A 22,264-nucleotide genomic window follows, 5' to 3' on the forward strand; every position below is an offset into this window, starting at 1 on the left:
TTTATGTATATTTTTGTTAAATTCTTGTGCATTTCATACAAACCATCTTAATTACCTTTATACCCCCTCCCCCATCTGGACCCACCCCAAGGACCACCCCACCAGATTTTATGCAATCTGTCATATATATTAAGGCCTATCAAGTCAAGTTAGTATACCCAGATGTCTCTCGGTACAAGTTCATCCACTGAGGTCTAGTCAGCCTATCTAGAGTCTCTCTCTTAAAGAATATCAACCCTCCCTCACCCAGCAGTAATCAGCTGCCAATAGTTCTTCGGCTAAGGTTGGAGTCTGCTGCCCATTTCCCAAGTTCTATGCTGTGGTTTTATCTGATTAAGTTTACATGGGTCTTTACATGTATGCTGACACCATTGCTGTAGGTTCATATGAGCATGGTCCCAGGAGCCTGTAATACTTTGTTTCCATATAGTCATGCACCTCATCCCATGGCTCTTACAATCTTTCTGCCCCCTCAGCCTATATGAAGTGGAGATGGGTATACTCTGTCCCATGAGAGCCTCATCAGTTTCTAGAAGATTGGCAATTCCCAGGGTACCTCAATGGTCCTTGTTATTTCCACAAAGTGGACAGAGAACCAGAGACTCAGAGTTATGTCCTAGGAATAAGGCCTCTTTGTGAGAAGGAGAAACTACTGAGGATTGAGCCTATGGCATCATGCATATGAGGCAAGTGCTATATCACTGAGCTAGAGCCCCAGCCCAGAGGCATCTTTACAGATGTACTCACACTGGAACTGTGCTACTTGGAGTATAGGGATCACAACCATGAAGTGCCCCATCATCTCTTGGAATTGTACTTAGAGAGTATTGGGGTCTTCAGTGTCCCCCATGTACTCCTCCATTAGCAGGTACCCATACTCAACAGAGAACATCCCAAGAAGAATGAGGTTAGGCAGGCACTAAAGCAAGAGGCAGCAGCATCCGGTGGGGAGATGGGGCCTGGAATAGAATAAGTGAAAGGGAATAAAGGGAAAGCTTCAAGTAATCCCACCCCGGAACTTTATTTCTGTAGATTGCTTTCTGAAGAAGATATATGGAGGCACTCTCTTCTGGGGCAGAGCCCAAGGAATCTCACCATCTGTGTGCTGTGTTGATCAGCACAGCCTGCAAAGTCCTTCTTGCTATTTACTTTATGCTGTGAACAAAGTCCATGGTTTGGGAGGCAGAGAACAGTCTTCAGTGTGTATAGAATAGACATGGACCAATGAATCTCCTGTCTCCCATCACCCACCACATGAATCCCCAGGCTCAAGCTAGAGGTGGCAAGAAATGACAAGAAAGCATTGTTCATGTATAGACTGAATGAGGGGATCTATGAGAGATGTATAGTTATGCTGAGACTCTAAAAGGTCCAGCCTGTTGTGAAAAGGATAAGAGAGTGAACCGGTGACGGTAAGACAACCAATGATCCCAGTAAAACTGGGTTGTAGCTTATGGACACCATGGATTTGCTAACTGTTCTCTTCCTAATGTTAAGCCCTGCCTTTGGTGCTGTGCACTCCCTATGCAGCCCTAATCTCTCCATGCCTAAAGGTGTGGGGGTGTCCAGGGAGGCCTTCCTTCTCTTCCTGGGTTTGTCATCTCCACCAGCTCCACCTTCATGCCAACTTACCTCATAGACCAACATGTTCTAACATTGCGGGATTGGACATATCTGATCTGTTTTCATGAGAAGAGAAAAATCCCCAATCAGCCTGGTGGATCTGTTGCTGTCTTCCCCCTTACAATTCATCTTTGGTACCATCTGGTTTGCATGTTGCCTGGGCAGCTGTCACTCACAGGTTCCAGAGGGCACTTTGTCAACATATTTCCAATATAAAAAGCTAACCCCTGTCCCCCAAGTGACTCTCAGCCTACATAGGGTGCCTTGCCACATAGCATCTCTGTCCTTGTAGCTGAGGTCAATAGCCACTGATGCATGACTGTTACAGTGACAGACAAAACCTGCTGAGATGGTACTGCTTAGAGTCTGGCACAACCACGATGCTTCATCCTCCAAAAGAAGCTCTTCATGAAATTACATGGAGTATAGGGGCATGCACTTTCAGTCAGGAGACAGAAAAGCTCAGTTGAAAAAGGGGCCGGATGTGACCAATATGTGAAAGCCAAAGATATATGCACACATTTCTCCTCTTCCTCATTTTTCCCTCCTCCTTTTTTTTCTTTTTTTTATAAAGCATAGTTGGCTTTTAGGGGTTGGGGTTTTGGTTTTGTTTTTTTTTTTAATTTTTTTTTACAATTAAAGTTACAGTTTTAACAATATGCAAAATATTACAGTAATTCAGATTTTTTGGCATCATTTTAAGATGAGGAAATAAAGTTGTTTCTTGCCCAAGATTAAAAAGCTACAGAAAGTAATGGAACTTGGGTTGTGAGGTTAGTCTATTTTCTCTTTTTGAGTCATGGTTTCCCTGTAGCCCCAGCTGGCCTGGTACTCACAATGTCTATAGACCAGGCTGGCTTCAAACTCGGAGATCCTCCAGCCTCTGTCTCCCAAGTGCTGGGATTAACTCTATACAGATCTGTGACCTCGATCTCATAGAGATCATTCTGCCTCTGCCTCTGCCTCTGCCTCTGCCTCTGCCTCTCAAGGTTCCAGAGAACTTCCAGGAGCAGGTGGAGCAGCAGTGCATTGGTTCCACCACGAGGCTGCTTACCCAGATTTAAAAGTATTTTATTATTTTTATTTTATGTGTATGAATGAGTGTATTGTCTGCATGTATATAAGTACAGCCATGTCATGCAATGCCTGAGGAGGTCAGAATGGGGTGTCAGATCCCCTGGAACTAGAGTTATGGATGGTTGTTAGCTGCCATGTGGGTGCTCGGAATGGAACCTGGATCCTCTGAAAGAGCAGCCAGAGCTCTAAACTGCTGAGCCATCTCTCTTGCCCCATAGTTGGCATTTTTAAGAAGAGATTTTTGACATAGATTTCAGCACAGGGGTTAAAGACAAGTACCCAAGGAAAGGACAAGATGCATCCAAGCACAGGTGTTGGTTTCTCAAGAGAGCCTCCTCTTTACGTATACATACATATGTACATGTAGTCTTTACATATACATATATGAATATGATTTTGTTGATTTTTGAAGTTACATCTCAAAGGACTGCTAAAGAAACTTCTTTTTTGGTGAATGAGATCATAGGTGGTTCCTGAGTGAGTAGAATTGCACCCAAGAAGGTAAAATCACAACACCAAGGGGTTCCACCAAGACACGTCACTGTAAACAACATCCATAGTCTTCTTGGTGAGATTCCCAGAATCTTACTTCCGCTCCTTGTTGGAGAAACATGGTGCATCCCATAGCAACACAGACTTGGGTCTAGGAGTTGGTCCTGCCTCCGGATCATCTTCCTGGCTTTCTTCCTGAGTGCTGCATCCTCTCTTCCTGGTCCCTTTCCACTTGTCTTCTCAGTGCACACCTTTGATCCCAACACTTGGGAGGCAGAGGCAGGCAGATATCTGTGAGATCAAAGCCAGCCTGGTCTATACAGCAAGTTCCAGACTATCTGAGGACAAGGGAGACCCTGTCTCAAGAAAAAAAAAGTGCCAGGTACAGAGAGACTGATGGGACATCCCTCCTCTATGTGTGGCTGTGACTGTGACTGTGACTGTGACTGTAGCTGCTACTGATTCTTGGAAAATAATGAAGCTAATAACACCTTTATGCTGACGTTGGGCTCGGAGTATGTCACCACCTTGGCCAGAGAAGCACTTTGGTACCATCCAAAATGACCTTGTGCAAGTTTCCATGCATTAGAACATTTGGAAACCCCAAGAATCACATCCCACAGTTGAACCGAGAGACCCTACCTTCCTTTCCCCATGTATCTGACCTTGGGCAAAGGTACCAGCTAACTTACAAAGCAAAGGGCATGTGGTCTGGGCCTATCACATAGATCACAGGCCCTTATTAGAAGCTGAGCCAAGATAGTACCAAGACAAGTTGTGTTTAGTCTTTTGATGCCTCTCATTCTAATCTGATCTAGTTTGAACTGTGGTAAATTTCTACCAGGCCTCCTCAGTCTGATCCACTCTAAGGAGGCCACACTTTCTCAGCTGTGACCCTTGCTTGCTATATCCTAGGCTCTGAGAAGTCATTAGGGCTTTCCAGGCAGGAAACTCACTCAGAACTACTGTTCTGAACATTTTTTGCTCAGATTTCTGGGCTCAGAATTACTGACAACTCTAAGAGGACCCAGAGCTGTGTGCCATCTTCTTCTATCCCATACAGGTCTGGCTTATTCATAGGGACATGAAAGTGACAGAGTCTCACACATAGTTCCCAGGATTACTTTAAAAGAAAGATGTGGGCTGGGCGTGATAGTACACTCCTTTAATGCCAGCACTAGGGAGTCAGAGGCAGGTGGGTGGATCTCTGTGAGATAGAGGCCAGCATGGTCTACGTAGTAAGTTCCCAGGCCAGCTAGGGCTATAGGAAGACCCTATCTCAAAAAAAAAAAAAAAAAAAAAAAAAAAAAAAAGAGTGGGGAGACTGCTGGAAAGATGGATCAGCAGTTTAGAATACTTGTTGCTCTTGCAGAGGACTCAGGTTCAGTTCCCGGCACCCACATTGTGTCTAACAACCATACATAACTCCAGTTCCAGGGGCTTCAACTCCCTCTTCTGGCCACAGGCATTGCACACATGGGTACACTTATATACATGCAGGTAAAACATACATACACATAAAAATCAATCAAAAAACTTAAATAGGAACTTTACCAAATTTGGAAAACTTGTCCTTAAAGGCAAGTTGGTTTAAGTAGGGTTGAAGAAAGCCTCTGGGTTTCTAGGATGAGTGATCCAGCCTCATAATGATAGACAGAAATGCTTTGGTGGAATATAGTTTGAGCACAATTTGGTACCTTTGCATAATGGCATAAAATAAAAGAGAGGGTATGAGAAAGGCAAAAAATGTTCAGAGACAACAATAAGGTAAAAACGAAGGTTATTGGGGCTGGAGAGATGGCTCAGTGGTTAAGAGCACTGACTGTTCTTGCAGAAGACCCAGGTTTGATTCCCAGCACATTGCAGCTATCAACTGTCCGTAACTCTAGTTCCAGAGGATCCCACAACCTCTTCAGTCCTCCGCAGGCATTGCACAACGTGGGTGCACTTACCTACATGCAGGCACTACACTCATACACATAAAATATTAAAAAATGAAGGTTATATATGGAGGATCAAGGAGAATAGAGGTGTCACAGGCAACCAGGATGTTTCAGGAAAACAGAAAAGCCAGGAGGATGAATCCAAACATATACAGGTGGCACAAGCCTTTAATCTTGGCACTAGGGAGGCGGAAGTAGGCAAATCCCTGTGAGATCATAGTCAGCCAGGGCTATATGGAGACACTGTCTAAAAAAAAAGAACAAACCAGCAGACACTGAAAATTCAAATTCAACCTCTCTCTTCTGGACACACACACACACACACACACACACACACACACACGCATGCACTCACACTATCCCAGGATAAGGGGACTAATAGGCATACCCAGTTTTGCTTCTCATAAAAAAATTGTGCCATTCACCACTTTAGGACAGAAATAGATTATCTTAGATGTCAATCATAGGTGACATTTAATGTACAAACACAATAGGTAGAGACAGTTTCAGTTGTTGGCAACCTCAGAGCTGATATGGACAACATTTAGGTAACATATACTGAAATTTTCTATGCATCACATTCCTATGTTGTAACCTAGTCGCCAATGGGATGATAGTAAAAGTTGGATACATTAGGAGGCCCAGGTCATGAGCACAATTATTTATACCATCTGCCCAGTGAAAACACAAGGTTCAATCTTTGGCCAAGAGAGCTAGCCCTCACCACACAGCATATCTGCTGGCATCTTAACCCTGGATTTCATGATCTCCAAAATTGTGAACAAATTTCTGTTGTTTATAAGCCTACAGGTTATGATACATACATATATGATATATACATATATATATATATGTTGAGATGCATGTATGTACATAGAATAGGTTGCCCTTTAACTCCTGAGCTCATGAAATCTCTTTGCCTCAGTCTTTCAAGTAGCTGAGCCACAGACATCTGCCATAGGACTGAGTTCACTTATTTTCTTATGGCAGCTTCAACTTATGAAGACACAAGGGTTATGGCTTATTGGGTGTTTTGTTGTTTCTAATGTTTAATATTTTCAATTATTTGAGAACTTCATACAATTTACTTTGATCATATTCAGGCCCCCTCCCCATTTCTACCCTTACCTTACTAATCACCCCCACCCACCCCTGACTTCATGTCCTTTGTTTTGCGGCGGGGGGTTGTTTTTTTTGAGACAGGGTCTCCCTGTAGCCTCAGCTGTCCTAGAACTCACTATGTGGACCAGGCTGGCCTTGAACTCACAGAGATCCGCCTGCCTCTGCCTCCCGAATGCTGTGATTAAAGGCATGCGCCACCACACCCGGCCTTCTTTGTAATTTTTAAAGGCCTGTGGAGTCTAATTTGTATTCCCCAAATGCCCTTATCAGGTATTTTATAAGTCACTTATAGATATGAGAAAACTTGGGGGTTGCTGAGATGGACAGTCAGTCTCCATGAAGTCAATTATCTCAAAGCTTCTGAAGAGAAGCCAAGAGATTGGATCAAGGGTCTTTTATATGCCGGATAAGTGCTCTACCATTGAACTATATTCCCAGAACCTTGGTTTTTCTTTATTCTTTGGTAATTTCATGCATGAATACAATGAAGTTAGATCATATCCACCCCCTACTCATTCCCCACTCCTCCTAGACATACCTTCCACAGTTCCTTCCCAAGTTAATGTCTGTTTTTCTTAGTCCATTGAGTCCAATTAGATTTTATCATTTCTCTTATTTGAGACAAAACCTTACTAAGCTTTCTAGCTTGGACTAGAAACTTGTTCTGGATTCAGGCAGGTCTTGAGATTCTCCTTCCTCAGGCCTCTGAGTAGCTAAGATTACAGGCCTATGTCTCTTGATCTGGCTTTATTTTCTGTGTTGCTGGGCATCAAACCTAGGGTCTTGCACATACAGGGAAAACTCTATACCACTGAGTTACATCCCCAGCCTACAACTTCTTTAAAAGTTTAACACACTTGTCATATGACTCAGTAATTCTGTTCTAGGTCTTAATTCCAAAGTTGAATGTGATCACATGAAGTCATGTATGTAAATATCCATAAGGTTTTATTAAAAACAGGTAAAACTAAGCTGGGCGTAGTGGCACACACCTCTAATTCCAGCACTTGGGAGGCAGAGGCAGGTGAATTTCTGTGAGTTCAAGGCTAGCCTGGTCTACATAGTGAATTCCAGGACAGCTGGGGCTACAGGGAGACCCTGTCTCAAAAAGACCAAAACAAAAACAAAAACAAAAAAAAACAGGTAAACCTGAGGTTGGAGACCAATATCACCTCTCAGGATGCCAAGGCTGTGAAATCTAGAATTCAGTTTAAGGATCTGATGCCCTCTTCTGGTCTATGCAGGCATTGCACACAGCGTACTTAATACCGCAGGCAAAACACATGAAATTTTTTAAGTTTAAAAAAGTAAAGTTGCTCATTGATTAAGTGGGTAAACTATGGTATGTGCACCCTTAAAATGGCACTCCAAAATAAAATGAAGCAAAAACATGTGAAGTGACAGTCATAAAACATTTCCTTTATATTGGATTTGAGACAAGGCCCACTATAGCACCAGACATTACAGGATTGCTTTGAAGCAGGGTTAAGGGAAATCAGTGACAACATTCAGAAGACCCCAAGATCAATGCCTAGCAGCATAAAAAAAATCCACACTCAAAACTATTAGAGATAATTGAAAATCTAAAATATACCCTGGACATCATATTTGGATACTTAACGTCCATTTGCAGAACTGAAAAACGGGTCTGCTCGCAGTAGGAACTCAGTGCTTTATGGGTGCAATGGAAACAACCTGCAAGGCCAGTGCTCGCTAACAGAATTTTCCCTGCCCTGAGTGCAAGTCAGCAGGAAATTATCCTTGGTGTGCCTTTGTTTACACATTCTATCCAGAGTATACAATGTGTAGTCTTTTGAGTCAGACTACACAGCCAATCTCACCACACAGCCAATCTGTGGGCATCCAGACTCTGGATTTCTAAGTCTACAAGATCATACATTTGTTGTTTATGTATCAAGATTATAATTTTTTGTATTGAGATGTAGGCCTTGTTATATTGTGCTGGGCTCATGTAATCATCCTGTCTCAGCCTCTGAATAGCTAGGGCCACAGATACTTACACTGAGTCCAGCTTGCAGTTTTGATCTTTTTGGAACAGCAGCCTGAACTTAGGAAGACAATGGGGCTTTGAATAACCAGGTTTTCTTTCTATTGGCCACTTTAAAGAAAAATATGTGAAAATATGAGACTTGCTGAGGGCGGGCATGGTGTTTTAACGTACCCCACCCCTAGTGAAGTCAACATTCCCCAAAGCTTCTGCTTCATTTGAAGAGGACCTGGGGTTAGAAGAGGAAAGAGGATGGAGAGAAGATGAGAGGAGGAAAGAAGGGACCTAGTCCCAGTAGAGTGTGGAAGAAGATGGGCTCACACATCCACATTGTTATGGGAACATTTATTGACTACATCTAACAAAAGATAGATCTAGCAGGATAAGGATATGCAGAGGGTTTGCTGTACATGTCGGCTAAATGGACAAGTGCTGATGTTAGGAATGTTTATGTGAATGTTGGAATCAAACTAGATTCTTCAATGGGTTTTGGGAATGCCAGGATGATCCCATTAGCACTCCAGTGCACACACATTTCCTGATAAGGGCACTAGAGCTCTGTATGCTTGTCTTGAGTCCCCTTTAGCCCTTGGATCTTCCGGGGCAGGGTTTCAGTCCAGAACCGCAGCCTTCCAGCCTTCAAACCATGACCCACAGCAGTCTTGACATCCAGCTGCAAGTACTTCTCATCCTGGTCCAACACAGGCCAGTAGGGTAGGCCCTCACTGTTGGGGTTCCTGTCGATATACCCACCCCCAGCAAGGAACTATGAGGATCACTCCAATCCAAAGCCTGATCTCCTGATTTGGGGCAAGACAGTGGACCAGCAGACCAGGGAGTTGAGGGGAATGATGGGACAAGTGTCTTCATAGAGGGATACAAGTGTCATCTACTAGTATGTGGGGCAAGGCTACCTGGCCTGTTTTGTGCCTTCTCTCAGAGGAAAGACCTAAAGAACAGTACATCAACACTCTGTCCCACATGCCAGGTCATGGCAAGATGACCAATAGCTGAAACTTAGAGGGATAGCTATCTAAGTGTATCCTGTGGTGAAGACTATCATATAATGAAGGCTCCATGCATGCTAATAAGGCCACCACTCACAATGGGAGCACTAGAGACCTATCCCTGAGAGATTGAGGGAAGGTCATGCTCTCACCCATGTCGTGCAAAGTTGGCCCAGTACTTCATCATCCTCCTGCTCAGTACCTTCTCCTCCTCAGTGAAGTCAACTGCAAACAGAAATACAAAGGTCCAGGTCCCAGTCAGCCCATGCAGCTGCCAACTCATGCTGCACTGTCCACCATCTCAAGTATAGCTTGACCTTGAACTCTAGGCTTGGTTCCCTTCCTCATCACCCCAGATCCAAGATCCATCAGGTCTCTAATTGAATTCCCCCAGGTTCATTTCTGCTCCAGTGTGCCTTCATTCCCTCTAGCATAGGATAGACAGGAAAGGGTCCAGGTTCTAAACATGGAATAGCTTTTTGAGCTATGAGATGGTAAACATTTGTTCTTATCTTCTCCAAAAGCTTCAACCAGACTGAGAGCTCAGATATCATTCAGGTACCCATCTGGGACCCAGCCCAGCTCACAGAAAACAGACTCACGGTTGCTATCCAAGAAGAAGGATCCAAAGACAAAGGGAACCTCATCAGCATGGTCAGCCTTCACGTGGGGTGGCCTTACATACTTAGCAAAGCTGGGCTGATGTTGGAACTCATAGAAGTAGACATGGGCAAGTGAACCTGGGGACAAGGAAATATGGTGACATAATGACCCCTCATCTGGAACTGTCCTGCCACACATTTGGTGACAAGATACCTTGATCTAAAGTTATCTGGAATCACAACAGTTGAGTGGGAAGTTCCATCCTGGAGCACTAGCTATGGGAAAAGCCTTTGATTAAATCATTATACCGACTTCCCAAATGAGTAGTTTGGGCAAATTACAGAGCAGCAGTAACCTGACTCCTCATCTGTACCTGAAAAAGATGGCACTCTTACACGAAACATAGGATTTTCTGGGATAAGGGTCCTCAGGCACCTAGTACCAGAGACCTGACTCAGTCATGGGACATGGACACCACAAAAGTCACTTGGGACCCACAGCTCTGAGGTGTACCCATAGGCCTTGTTACCGATATACTCACGCTGAAAGTGTGCCACTTGGAGTGCAGGGATCACAAACGTGAAATCCCCCATCATCTCTGTGTACTGTAGTTGGAGAGTGTGGGAGTCCTCAGTGTCTCCCATGTACTCTTCCATTAGCAGATCACTACACTCAGGAGGCAACCTCTATACCATGAGGATCAGAAAGAATGAGGTTAGGCAGGCTCTTGGATAGACAGGCAGCAGCCTCAGTAGAGTAATGGGGCCAGGGATGAGAGGGTATAGGTGGAAAAGTAAAAACTCTGGGGTGAGTCCATACAGAAACACACACAACCACCTTTCTTTCTGGACATGCTGTCTGAGGATAATTGGGGGCTCATTCAGTTGGGGCAGAACCCACAGTATCTCACCATCTGTGCCGTTGTGCTCTTCAAAACAGCCTGCAGTGTCTTTCTGGTTATGTTCTTTATTGTATGAGCAAAGCCCAGGAGCTGAGAGGCAGAGGACAGTCTTAAGTGTGGGATGGGATAGATCTAGATCGAAAAGATCTGAGTTCACTCCACCCACCATGAGAGTTCCCAGATTCTCAGGTGACCAGAACTGGTCCTCACCATGGGGATGGTCCAACCATACTCATCATTGTTAACACCAATGATGCTGGGAACAGGGTGAAAGTCCACAGAGGCCAACAGCTCCTGGGGGTGCCTGGGTAGGAACTCCCCATCCACCACACCAGGGATGATACTGAAGACCTGAGGGCATTAAAGGTCAGTGCTGAAGGTCAATCAAACGTATTCAGATGCACACTGAGTTACACCTGCCATTTCTTATTCATTTCCTTATTCATCTCAGGAAGTTCCTCCCCTTCCAGAAGAGATCTCACACCTAGATTAATGTATCTTGGTGTTCAGTTTGCAACCAGGACTAACAGGATATCATCTATCAAGATGAAATAATTTGTTCAGAGTAGGGAGGCTCTCCCACATCCTGTTGAACAGGGATCCAAGCCACATAATTCTCCCAACCTTGTTAATAGCCAGAATCTCCTCTTCACTCTTGCCTCGCAGACAGCGCACCAGGGCTTCCGAGTCCACAGACTCACATCTAGATAGTTTGGCCACTGTCTGTAAAGGGACCAGGCAGGGGCTGCTCATCCTCCCACAGAAAGTAGTTTTGCCCAATCCCAAACCACTGTTCTTAAGTATCTATCACATGCTGATGTGTGTTGTGTGTGGAAGGAATTGTTTGCATTGTCCTGTTGCTCAGTGGTAACAATCAGAACAGAGGCCGTTCTACTTACATAGTTGTTTTTGTTATTGGTGTGTGTGTGTGTGTGTGTGTGTGTGTGTGACATTCGTGAAAATGGGTATGAGGTTATCACATTTTGCCTGTGAAGGTCAGTAGATGATCTCAGGTGTCATGTATCACATTCCTTCCTTGTTTGAGAGAGGGTCTCTTGTTTACCACTCCTTACACCAGCTTAACTGGTCTGTGACCTTCCAGGGATTCTTCTGCCTCTGCCTCCCATCTCTCCAAAGGAACACTGGAATTATGGCACTTTACCACCTACTGGGGATCTGAACTCCAAACTTGCAGAGCAAGTACCTTTACCCACTGAGTCATCTCCCCAACCCAGTGATAGAAACTGCTGGATACAACTTTGCTGGTCGTATAACATACTCAGCATGTATAAAGTAGAAGGGAGTAGATTCTAACCCTGGAGTTGCTCAGAAATTACTGGAAATAAGTCATTTCCCATGATCCTTGTTTTTCCCACTGAACAGAGTAACAGAGTACCAGAGGTGAGGGCTGAAGCTGCAGGGTCAGAGCTAGGGTGGTTGATGGCACTTACCCTGTAGATCACCTCCGAGGTATCAGAGATGAGGTCAGGCAGCACAGCCACCCCACTCTCCATGATGGCACCATGGAAGAGTCCTTGGGACATGGGGGACACAACATGTGAGGACACACTTGTGCCACCTGCTGACTCTCCAAAAATGGTGACCCGGTCAGGGTTGCCTCCAAAGTGGGCGATATTCTGCTGGACCCAGCGTAGGGCAGCCACTTGGTCCAGGTAGCCCCAGTTGCCTCTGGCATGCTGGTCTCCAGTGCTGTAAAAGTTGCAGGAACAGAGATCAGAGGGCTGTCCTGGTTCTACACAGCCTCCATTGCCATCCCAGGCCCAGGCTCACCTGAAGAAGCCCAGAACACCCAGACGGTACTGGATAATGACCACCACAACATCCTCAGTAGCTGCCAGTAAGGATCCATCATACATGGAAGCCATGCCCACAACAAGTCCACCACCATGTATCCATACCATCACCTGAGAAAATAACAGATGCCAGGAGACTCCCATCCAACCCAAGCTCCAGCTAGACAGCCTACTAGGTTAGCAGCTGCTTTGTTTCAGTGTAGGTAGACATATACACAGAACTTAGGGCTTCAGGATCTGAGCCTCAGATAGTATACTCTAGTCTAATGAGCATATTTCCCATCCTACCCCCCCCACCACACACACACACATACACACCCTGGAATCTTAGCATGGATTGATGGCTCTAGATCTAAAGTAATGTCACCATTACCCTCAAAGTGGAACAAAAAGAGGAATTTCAATGAGTGTCTCTCCTGATTAGTGATCAGAAGGGTCATCATCTTATCGGCACAATACATAATCCCCAGCTAGAAATTTTGATGATGTTAATGTTCAGTCCTTGAACACCTAGGTGGGTCTGTAGGGTTCAAGTTGGTAGAGTGAATGCTGGTTTGATCAAAGAGCCACAGCCTTTGACTTCTCAAAGCTCCAGTGCTCTGTGTCCAAAACACAGGGTTCATGGCTTCTTGGAGCCAACAGGGTAAGGCTACTCATCAGGGTTTACACCGCAGTGGGGCTCAGGTTGATTTTGTCCCTAGTTGTACTGTAGAAGAAATGCCTTCTCCCCAAGCTGATCATGGCCTGACACTCACAGGCAGATTAGAGCCCTCATAGGCATGGGCTGGTATATAGACGTTGAGATACAGGCAGTCCTCAGACATAGAGATGTCAGGCAGGATCTGATTCATTTCTTTCATACCATCTACATTCATTATTTCAACATTTTGCAGACACCTGGGAACAATGGCAAATAGTTATTCCAAGAGATGTGCACAGTGATCAGGAATGGAGCCAGATTTCCAGGGAGGCCTCCAGTTGGGCATTACTCTTTCAGAGGTGAGGATATGGAGACTACTAGGGTCTCTGTGAAAATGATAGCCTGAAAATGATTGACATTAACCATTTCTCCCTATACTACTTAATGTACTTGTGTAATGTTAGCTTTTATTGTTGACATAATGCAGTATCACCTGGGAAGAGAATCAATGAGGGACTGTCTAGATCAGGTTGGCTATGGGGAATTATCCTGTTTATGTTCAATGAGTTGGGAAGACCTGCCCATTGTGAATGGTACCATTCCTTAGGAAGGAGCTTCTGAACTTAAGAGAATGGACAAAGTACTAGGCGTGTTGATACATGCCTTTAATCCCAGCACTCAGGAGGCAGACTCAGGTGGATCTCTATAAGTTCAAGACCAGCCTGGTCTATAAGTCTACACAAGAGTTCCAGGCCAGCCAGGGATACATAGTGAGCCCCTGTCTCAACAAGAAATAAAAGAAAACTGAGCATTAGCAGGCAGACATGCATTTGTTGCTTTCTGTTCCTGATAACAGATGTGACATGACTAGCTCCCTTAGGCCTCTGTCTCTGATGGACTAAAACTCAGAATTGTGACCTGTAATAAAACTTTTCTCTAAGTCGGTATGTTAGCATATTTTGTCATAGCCACAGAAAATAAAACTAAGATACTTGAGTGCTGTACCCACATAGATACTATAGGAATGAATAATATGGTCCCATAAGGTAATGAGATATCCTTCATCCAATATGGGACCCTCCTCCCATATAGTTTCCAACTGTAAGCCCATATATTTGTTTCTTGGTCAATGGCACTTGGCCCTATGAGTTGTTACAGTGACTGTAGAAGATAGGATTGTCAAGGACCCATGAATGCTGCCCTCCTCAGGGAACTGGAGTGCATGATACTGGACTGTGGGGCTCTTGTTGCTTAATAGGCCCACACTGACCCTGCCCAGAGATCACTCCCATCATGGCAGAGAACACTTGGCATATTCTGAATATGGGAACAATTTTGTCTCTGCTCCTCTCTATAATCCTGGAGCTAACTCCATACAGGTACCAAACTCAAATCCAAGAGCCTGGCAAAGTTGTTCTACTTTAAACCTCAGCACATGAATGAGAAAAATGCATAGAAGACTCCCCAACAGAGAGAAAACTGCTATAGAGCTGAAATGGAGGAAGCACTGCAGCACCGTCCAGAGCTCAGAGCCTAAAGTCACCTGGGTCCTTGAACTTACATGGCCGGTTGTGAGGTCCCATCTCTCACACCACTCCATGATTCAGGGGACTCAGGAGGTGCAAACCGCAGTGGTCCTACAGGTGACTTGGCAAATGGAATTCCCAAAAAGGTGTGGACACCAACTTCGGTGTCCTTAACACGGATGAGGTTACCTCGCACCTGCCCTGTGTGTGTGGTCCTGATGGGACTAGCTGAGTCCTGGCCTGTGGGTGGAGATATGCCATTAGTGTTAGTTCATCTTGATCAGCTGCCACCACGTTGTGTGAATTCCCACTTCATTGTCACCAGGGTACACAGAGGGAAGGGAACCCAGGGCCTCTCAGTTCAGCTGTGGAATATAGAGGTATGAGTTTCTGCATCCCCTAAAGCCAGACACCTTACACTTTTGAAGGGTACCAGGAAACTTCTATGGCCAAAGAGGTGACACACTCAGAGCCCATTGGCAGCGTGATAGTACATTTTCATTATTATCCTAAGGTCAGGAGTAAATATAATCACAGCCACACACAAAAGAGGGAAAAGTCCCTTCCACCCTTTCTCCTAACCTGCAGGTACAGTGCTCCTCAGATCCTCTCACACTGGCCTGGTGCTAAGAAATTGGGTGTTCTTGGATATTTCCTACCCTCTGCTTTACAGGATCACCCTGTGTGCTTTGGTGGGCAATTAAGAGGCACATTTCCCATGCCTTCATCTGTCACCCCTAACAGCTCCTCCCTCTCTGGCATCTTCCCTCTCACAAACTCAGACTCTGACTCTTTAGAATTTGGGAGCTATGACCCTGGTTCCCATTGCCCCCTGAGTGAGTCTCACCCTGCACATGAAGGAGAAGCAGCAGGAGCCCACAGGTCACAGCATTCAGCCAGCCAGGAAGTCTATCCAGCGGCATGATCGGTTCCCAGGCCCAAATGGGTGCTCCTCCAAAATGACTGTGTTTCACCAATAGTAAAGAGAATATGTGGGCCTTGCCCAACCAGGAATTTGGACCTAAAGAGGTGTAGACCAGAGAACTTGATGGGGCGGGGCAAAGTTCTTATCATTGAAGAACTGCATTGATTAGGCAGAGATGACAGGAGCCAATAGTCAGCAGGTGGGGCAAAGCCATCTCCCATTTTTCTGCTTTCTTTGGCCTCCTGGAAAGGCACAGAGTGGCTTTTGAAGCCCTTCTGGGATACGAGGAACCTGGTCCTCAAACCCAAAGTCACCATGATTCCTGTCCTTGTACTCACCAGCCCAATGTGTTTTAAAGCAGAAAGCTTTAATAGGAAAAACCAGGGAGCTGTCTCTGAGTAGGTACGTAATCAAGATGCCCCAGATGTACAGTAGCATGCAAGGGCAATGTTCTAGTTAGCTTTCTATTGCTGTGACAAAATGCTGGCCAAAACCAACTTGGGGAGGAGAGGGTTTATTTGGTGTATAGTACCTTCATTAAGGAAAACCAAGGCAGGAGCTCAAGCAAGAACCTGGAGGCAAGAGTCAAAGCGCAGACTGATACTTGCAAGCTCACTGTTCTACCTGTGCTCAGCCTGCTTTCTTATCAAACCCAGGATCACCTGTCCAGGGCTGGCACCACCCTCTGCAAACTGAGCCCTCCCACATCACTCAACAACAAGAAAATGCCTCACAGAGATGCCCACAGGACAACGAAATGGAAGAAATTCCCCAATTAAGGTTCCCTCTTTCCAGGTATGTCAGATTGGCAACTGAAGCTGTTCAGTAAAATTCACCCCTTGTCAACTTGACACACAAATACATCACTATTAAACCATAACCTTCCCATTTCTTGCCCCTAAGATCTCATGTTAATATTAATATCAAAATATAAAACATGGTACACCTGGTCAGGTGTGCTGGTACACACCTTTAATCCCAGTACTCGAGAGACAGAGGCAGGAGAGAGATTGAGGCCAGCCTCATCTACATAATGAGTTCCAGGTCAGCTGGGACTACAGGGAATCCCAGACTCAAACTCTATGCCCCCTAAAAAAAAAAAAAAAAAAAACTCTATCCCCCCTAAAAAAAAAAAAACCACCAACAGCAAAGAAAAAAAAGCAAATCAAACCATCGTACAATTTTAAAAGTCTCATAGTCCTTACAGATTCCAATACTTTAAAAAGCTCAATGTCTCTTTAATCCAAAATCAGGTTGGAGAGATGGCTCAGCAGTTAAGAACACTGACTGCTCTTGCAGAGAACTCGGGTTCGATTCCCAGCACCCACATGATGGCTAACAACCATCTGTAACTCCATTTCCAGGGGATCCAACACCCTCTTCTGACTGCCACGGGCATTGCATGACACATACATGTGGGAAATACACTCATACACATAAAAATAAAAATGAATCCAAAGTCTCTGAACTGTGGGCTCCTGTAAAATCAAAAGTTGCATACTTCTTACTCAAAGAGGGAAAAACCAGGCACAGTCAGATAAAAGCAAAAACAAAATTGAACAGCAAAAAGAGTTCAGTGCCCAACATCTGGGATTCTTCATGATCTTCTGCGCTCCAAAAGGCTTGGGCAGATCCGCTTTGACCCTGCCATCCACAGCACACACAGCTAGTCTTATAAGCTCAGGCTGACTCCAGTCCACATTTGTCACTGCCCTTGGGGGTCATCCCACTGTCCTGGCATCTCCAATTTTCTACGGTCTCCACTGCAACTGAGGCTACACTAATGGCCTCTTCTGGACTCACAGGGTGCCAAGCTTCAAATTCTCTCAGACCTCTTCAATTCTGCAGCTTTTATGCCACCAAAATCAGCACCACATGGAAGACTCTTACACATTACTAAGTTCAGTTTCCAGCTTGCAGCCTTGGTCCACTCTGGGCCACAGCTTCTATGTGCTGACCCTGAGGAAATACTTCCCAGAAGATTTCACTCAATAATGCTGGTCTCTTCTTAATTACATCTGATTTTTCAGCCCCAGCTAACCAGTGTCAATTATCCCAATAAAGCAAAGGTTTCACCTCAGCGGTGCTGAAGTGGTCTCTTGTTAATCACAGCTGTTTCTTAAGCCCCAGCTGACCAGAAATCAAATTCTCAATTTAAAATAGGACACAAACAGCAGATTGAGTCTTTGAGGGATTCTCAAATTCCCCACCCCAAAATTTCACAAGCCAGACCTCCATCATCTACATTTCTCCAAGCTCCCACGAATAGCTCACTAAGCTCCAAGCACTCAACATATTTTCTAGCCCAGAGTTCCAAATGCTTCCACAATCTTTCCTTTCCAGCCCAAATTTCAAAATGCTTCCACAATCTTCCACAAAACAGTCTGGTCAGGTCATTTACAGCCATGCTCCATGACCCTGGTATCAACTTCTGTTCTAGTTAGCTTTCTATTGCTGTACTAAAACACTGATCAAAACCAACTTGGGGAGGAAAGGGTTTATTTCAGTTTTTGGTACCTTTATTGAGGAAAACCAGAGCAGGAGCTCAAGCAGGAACCTGGAGGCGAAACACAGATCACAGAAGCGTGCTGTTTAACCAGCTTATTTCCCTCCTGTGCTCAGCCTGCTTTCTTATAGAACTCAGAACCACCTGCCCAGGGGTGGCACCACCCACAGAGGGCTGGGCCCTCCCCACATCACTCAATAATCAAGAAAGTGCCTCACAGAGATGCCAACAGGCCAATCTGAAAGAGGAAATTCCCCAGCTGATGTTCTCTGTTCCCACGTGTGTCAAGTGGACAACTGAAGCTATTTAGCACAAGCTGTGAGCCTTGAGTGTGTGGCCTTCATCCTGAAAACTCCTCTGTACTTCTAAGATTCGTAGTTTACTGAATGTACCTTCAGAGTGCCTCATCCCTTACATCTTAGGGTCTACATGTAACTCCTCCTTCTAGATCATGGCTGTTTGATTGAAGCACACTGCAGTTCTGGCCCTTCTGCCTCTACCGCCATAATGTTGCTACTCAAGTTGCAACTCCTTAACAGTTAATTATCCACTTGAAAATTTTTTATCTTCACATTTATTTATGATGTACATGTATGTATGCATGGATGCTAGAGTCCCATCACATACATGTGGAGGTCAGAAGACAACTTTCAGGAGCTGGTTCTCTCTCTTTCCACATGTGGGTCCTGGGGATCAAACATAGGTTGTCGGCATTGGCAGTAAGCTCTGTTATGGGCTGAGTCATTCACCAGCCCCCACTTGACAAGCATTTAATTGGGCCCTGGTGGCTCAAACATTAGGGACAGTCTGGGTTCTCAGAGTCTATGACAAAGATACAAGTCCATCAGTAGGAATTTCAGAATCATAAAAAAAAAAAAAAAACATGGTACAGAGTACAGGATCAGGAGCTCACACCTAGCCCAGCCTGACTTCCTGGAGAAATGAGTGTCTAGATCAACATCAGACAGATTTTAGCCCATCAGATAATTGGCCTTGGCTCTGTCTTTATAGGCCCCAATCATCTAGAGCACTCACAGCCTAGCACTGCAAGACTTCCTCTTTGGTGACTTTCTGACTTTTCCCCTGGAACTTAACAGCCATGGTTTCTCCTACAGCCTCCAATCAGCAAGGCTTTCTCTTGATACAGTGTTGTCCCTTCAATGTACTCTTATCCAACCTGTGGTCCCAGTCCTTCCTGGCAGATGGTTTCTCTACATTCAATATCCTGACTGAAGGAGCTAGGCTGTGAGGGGATAAGAGATCCCAAGCTCCTCAGGTCTGGAAGTTAAGGAGCCAGCTGCTTTATGTTTCCAGGACATTCCTGTGTTTTTTATCCCAGACTTTTTCATAGCTCTGCTGGGGAAAGTCCTCATGTGCTCTGCCACTTACTGCACCACCATTCAGAGGCCCTGTGTTGATTATGGCCAAGGCAGTAGTAAAAATGTGGGATGAAGACTCTCAGGTATATTTCTGTGGAGGGAGGCAGGTAGTGAGTAGGGGAGGAAGAGAAAGAGAGAGAGATAGAGAGAGGGGGGAGGCAGGCAAAGGGACAGAAATAAGAAAGCAGAGGTTCAGGGGATAGAGAGATGGCTTAGCAGTTAAGAGCAGTGGCTGCTCTAGCAGAGGATCCAGGTTCAATTTCCAGAACTCATGTGATGGCTAACAATTGTCCATAACTCCAGTTCCAGGGGATTGAGAGTATTGCATGACACTGGTGCACTTACTTTGTAGGCAATACACTCATACACATAAAATAAAAGTAATAAATAAGAGGCTGGAGAGATGGCTTAGCAGTTAAGAGCACTTGACTGCTCTTGCAGAGGACTCGGGTCCAATTCCCAGCACCCCACATGGCAGCTACGAACCATCCTTAACTCCAGTTCCAAGGGAATCTGAAGCCCTCTTCTGATCTCTGTGGCATTGCACAGCACAGGTGCACTCACATACATGCAGGCAATACACTCATACATGTAAAATATATTAATAAATAATATAAATAAATAAAATACTTTTTAAAAAAGAAAGCAGAGGTTCAAAGTTCAAGGAAACACCTGCAATGAAATCACTACACATCCATTCAATATAATCAAATTTAAAACCCATAATGCCAAATGTTGGCAAAGGCATGGACCAGTGGTGGCCCTTACATATGACTGGAAGTATAAGGAAAATGGAAAATCATTTTGGAAAACAGTTTGGCATTTTCCTTAAAAGTTAAACTTATACTTGTTCTAGGAGCAATTCTACTCTCAAACTGACACACCTGGGAAGAAAGAACCTCAATTGGGGGATTATAGGCATGCCTGTGAGGCATTTTCTTGATTTTTGAGTGATGTAGGAGAGCTCAGACCACCGTGTATGATACATCCCCCAGGCTGGTAGGTGGTCCTGCATTGTGTAAGAAAACAGGCTAAGCACAAACCAGAGGAGCAAGCCAGTAAACAGCATTGCATCCTCTGTTCCTCCATGGTCTCTGTTTCATCCCCTGCCTCCAGGTTTCTGCCCTGATGTCCCTGAGTGACATCAGCTGAAATAAATCCTCTCCTCCCCAAGTTGTCTTTGGTCAGTGCTTTATCACAGCAACAGAAACCAAATTAGGATAGCACCGATCACAATAAGCCCCTTTCAAGTTTGTAACAGCTTCATTAAAAGCAACCTGAAAGCAAAAGTCACTCAAACATGCATCAACACTTGTAAAATGTACTGTGTTCACATATGGAATGACACTGTCAATCAAAGGACAATACCACTTGAAACTCAAAGATATTATACTTAGTGACAGAACCAATCACAAATGATTCCTTTTCCATGGTAGGATACCCAGGGTGCTAATGTTTCTAAATGATATGCAATTTCCAAACTATCCCATCAGAAAGCACTCAAGTGGGTGGGTGCCCTAGAGCGGAGATCAGACAAGGATTAACATAAAGGAGCATGAGGGAAATTGTTCCAGTGAAAGAAATACTCTCGTACTTGAATTGTGATTGTGCATCTCATAGTTTTATGCAAATTTACCAAGATATATATGCAAATCAAATCATTCCACAGCAAAGTTTTTGAAGTGGATAAGAAGCCCCAACCTTAGCTGAGGAATTACTGGCAACTGATAGCTGCTGGGAGAGGGAGGGTTTGTTTTCTTTGAGGATGTGACTCTACATAGGTTAAATTTATTTGACCTATGCCAGTGGACCCCTACAGAAGCCCTGGTAGGCACAGGTTCTGAAGGTGGCCCTCAGGCTGTGTTGCAGACCACAAGGAGATACATTCATACTTATTTTTTTTTCTGAGTGTGAATATGTTTAGAGTCAGCCTTATCTCTTCTGAGCATGGACGGGCACCTCAGGCTGATGTCACTTGCACCTCAGACAGTCCACGACCTAACAATACGCTACAGCTCTGTGTGGTTGTCCTTAGTCTCCTTTAACTCCTGGATCTTCTGGGGCAAGGTCTTAGTTAAAAATTGAAACCTGGGGCTGGAGAGATGGCTCAGCAGTTAAGAACACTAACTATTCTTGCAGAAGACCCGGGTTCGCATCCCAGCACCCACATGGCAGCTAACAACTGTCTGTAACTCCAGTTCCAGGGGATCCGACAGCCTCTTCTGACCTCCTCAGGCCTTGCATGGCATGGGTGCACTTACCTACATGCAGGCAATACACGCATACACATAAAATAAAAATAAAAAATAAGCCAGGTGTGGTGGTGCACGCCTTTAATCCCAGCCTCGGGAGGCAGAGGCAGGCAGATCTCTGTGAGTTCAAGGCCAGCCTGGTCTACATAGTGAGTTCCAGGGACAGCTGGGGCTACAGACTACAGATGTCTCAAAAAGACCAAAAACAAAACAAAACAAAACAACCCCCCCAACACAATGAACAGAAGTATTTTCTGTTAAAAACTCTTTCCTACAAATTGTATGAAAAAGAGTATTGGGATGAGTGTCAGTTTCTTTGATTTAGAAAGATATGTCTCGGTTGTGTACATAAGTGATTGCTTTCTGTAGAAAGAAGAGTTGTTCTAACAATGTGATTTTTATAGTGAAAAATAATGAACAGAAGCATGTTGTGTTAAAACCCTTTT

The 22,264-nt window shown here is 44.7% G+C and overlaps 1 protein-coding gene and 1 pseudogene across 1 annotated transcript; both read right to left on the minus strand.

Annotated features, from left to right (window-relative positions):
- LOC103744505 overlaps positions 1-1,647 on the minus strand; it is a 13,025-nt pseudogene extending 11,378 nt beyond the window's left edge.
- A 6,944-nt stretch (positions 1,648-8,591) lies between these two features.
- Positions 8,592-15,735, minus strand: LOC103744494 (acylcarnitine hydrolase-like). The gene is made up of 12 exons (XM_008846264.2): positions 15,604-15,735; positions 14,792-14,996; positions 13,346-13,487; positions 12,568-12,701; positions 12,228-12,486; positions 11,401-11,499; positions 10,987-11,127; positions 10,786-10,866; positions 10,417-10,561; positions 9,875-10,012; positions 9,425-9,497; positions 8,592-9,002 (listed from the first exon to the last, which is right to left on the minus strand). Exons 1-12 carry the CDS (start codon positions 15,677-15,679, stop codon positions 8,816-8,818), a joined length of 1,680 nt encoding a protein of 559 aa, XP_008844486.1. The 5' UTR covers positions 15,680-15,735; the 3' UTR covers positions 8,592-8,815.
- Positions 15,736-22,264: the final 6,529 nt, after the last annotated feature.

This window comes from Nannospalax galili, unplaced genomic scaffold (assembly GCF_000622305.1).
Source record: "Nannospalax galili isolate Female #2095 unplaced genomic scaffold, S.galili_v1.0 scaffold2103, whole genome shotgun sequence".
In the NCBI taxonomy this organism is placed as follows: Eukaryota; Metazoa; Chordata; class Mammalia; order Rodentia; family Spalacidae; genus Nannospalax; species Nannospalax galili.

Excerpts from the sequence above, each read along its gene's own strand:
- LOC103744494 (XM_008846264.2), bottom strand. The coding sequence starts at position 15,679 with ATGCCGCTGGATAGACTTCCTGGCTGGCTGAATGCTGTGACCTGTGGG. Across the intron at positions 14,997-15,603 it reads GCTTCTCCTTCATGTGCAGG|GCCAGGACTCAGCTAGTCCC; the intron begins GTGAGACTCACT and ends CTCCACCCACAG. Across the intron at positions 11,500-12,227 it reads CCTCGGAGGTGATCTACAGG|ACAGTGGCCAAACTATCTAG; the intron begins GTAAGTGCCATC and ends GTCCCTTTACAG.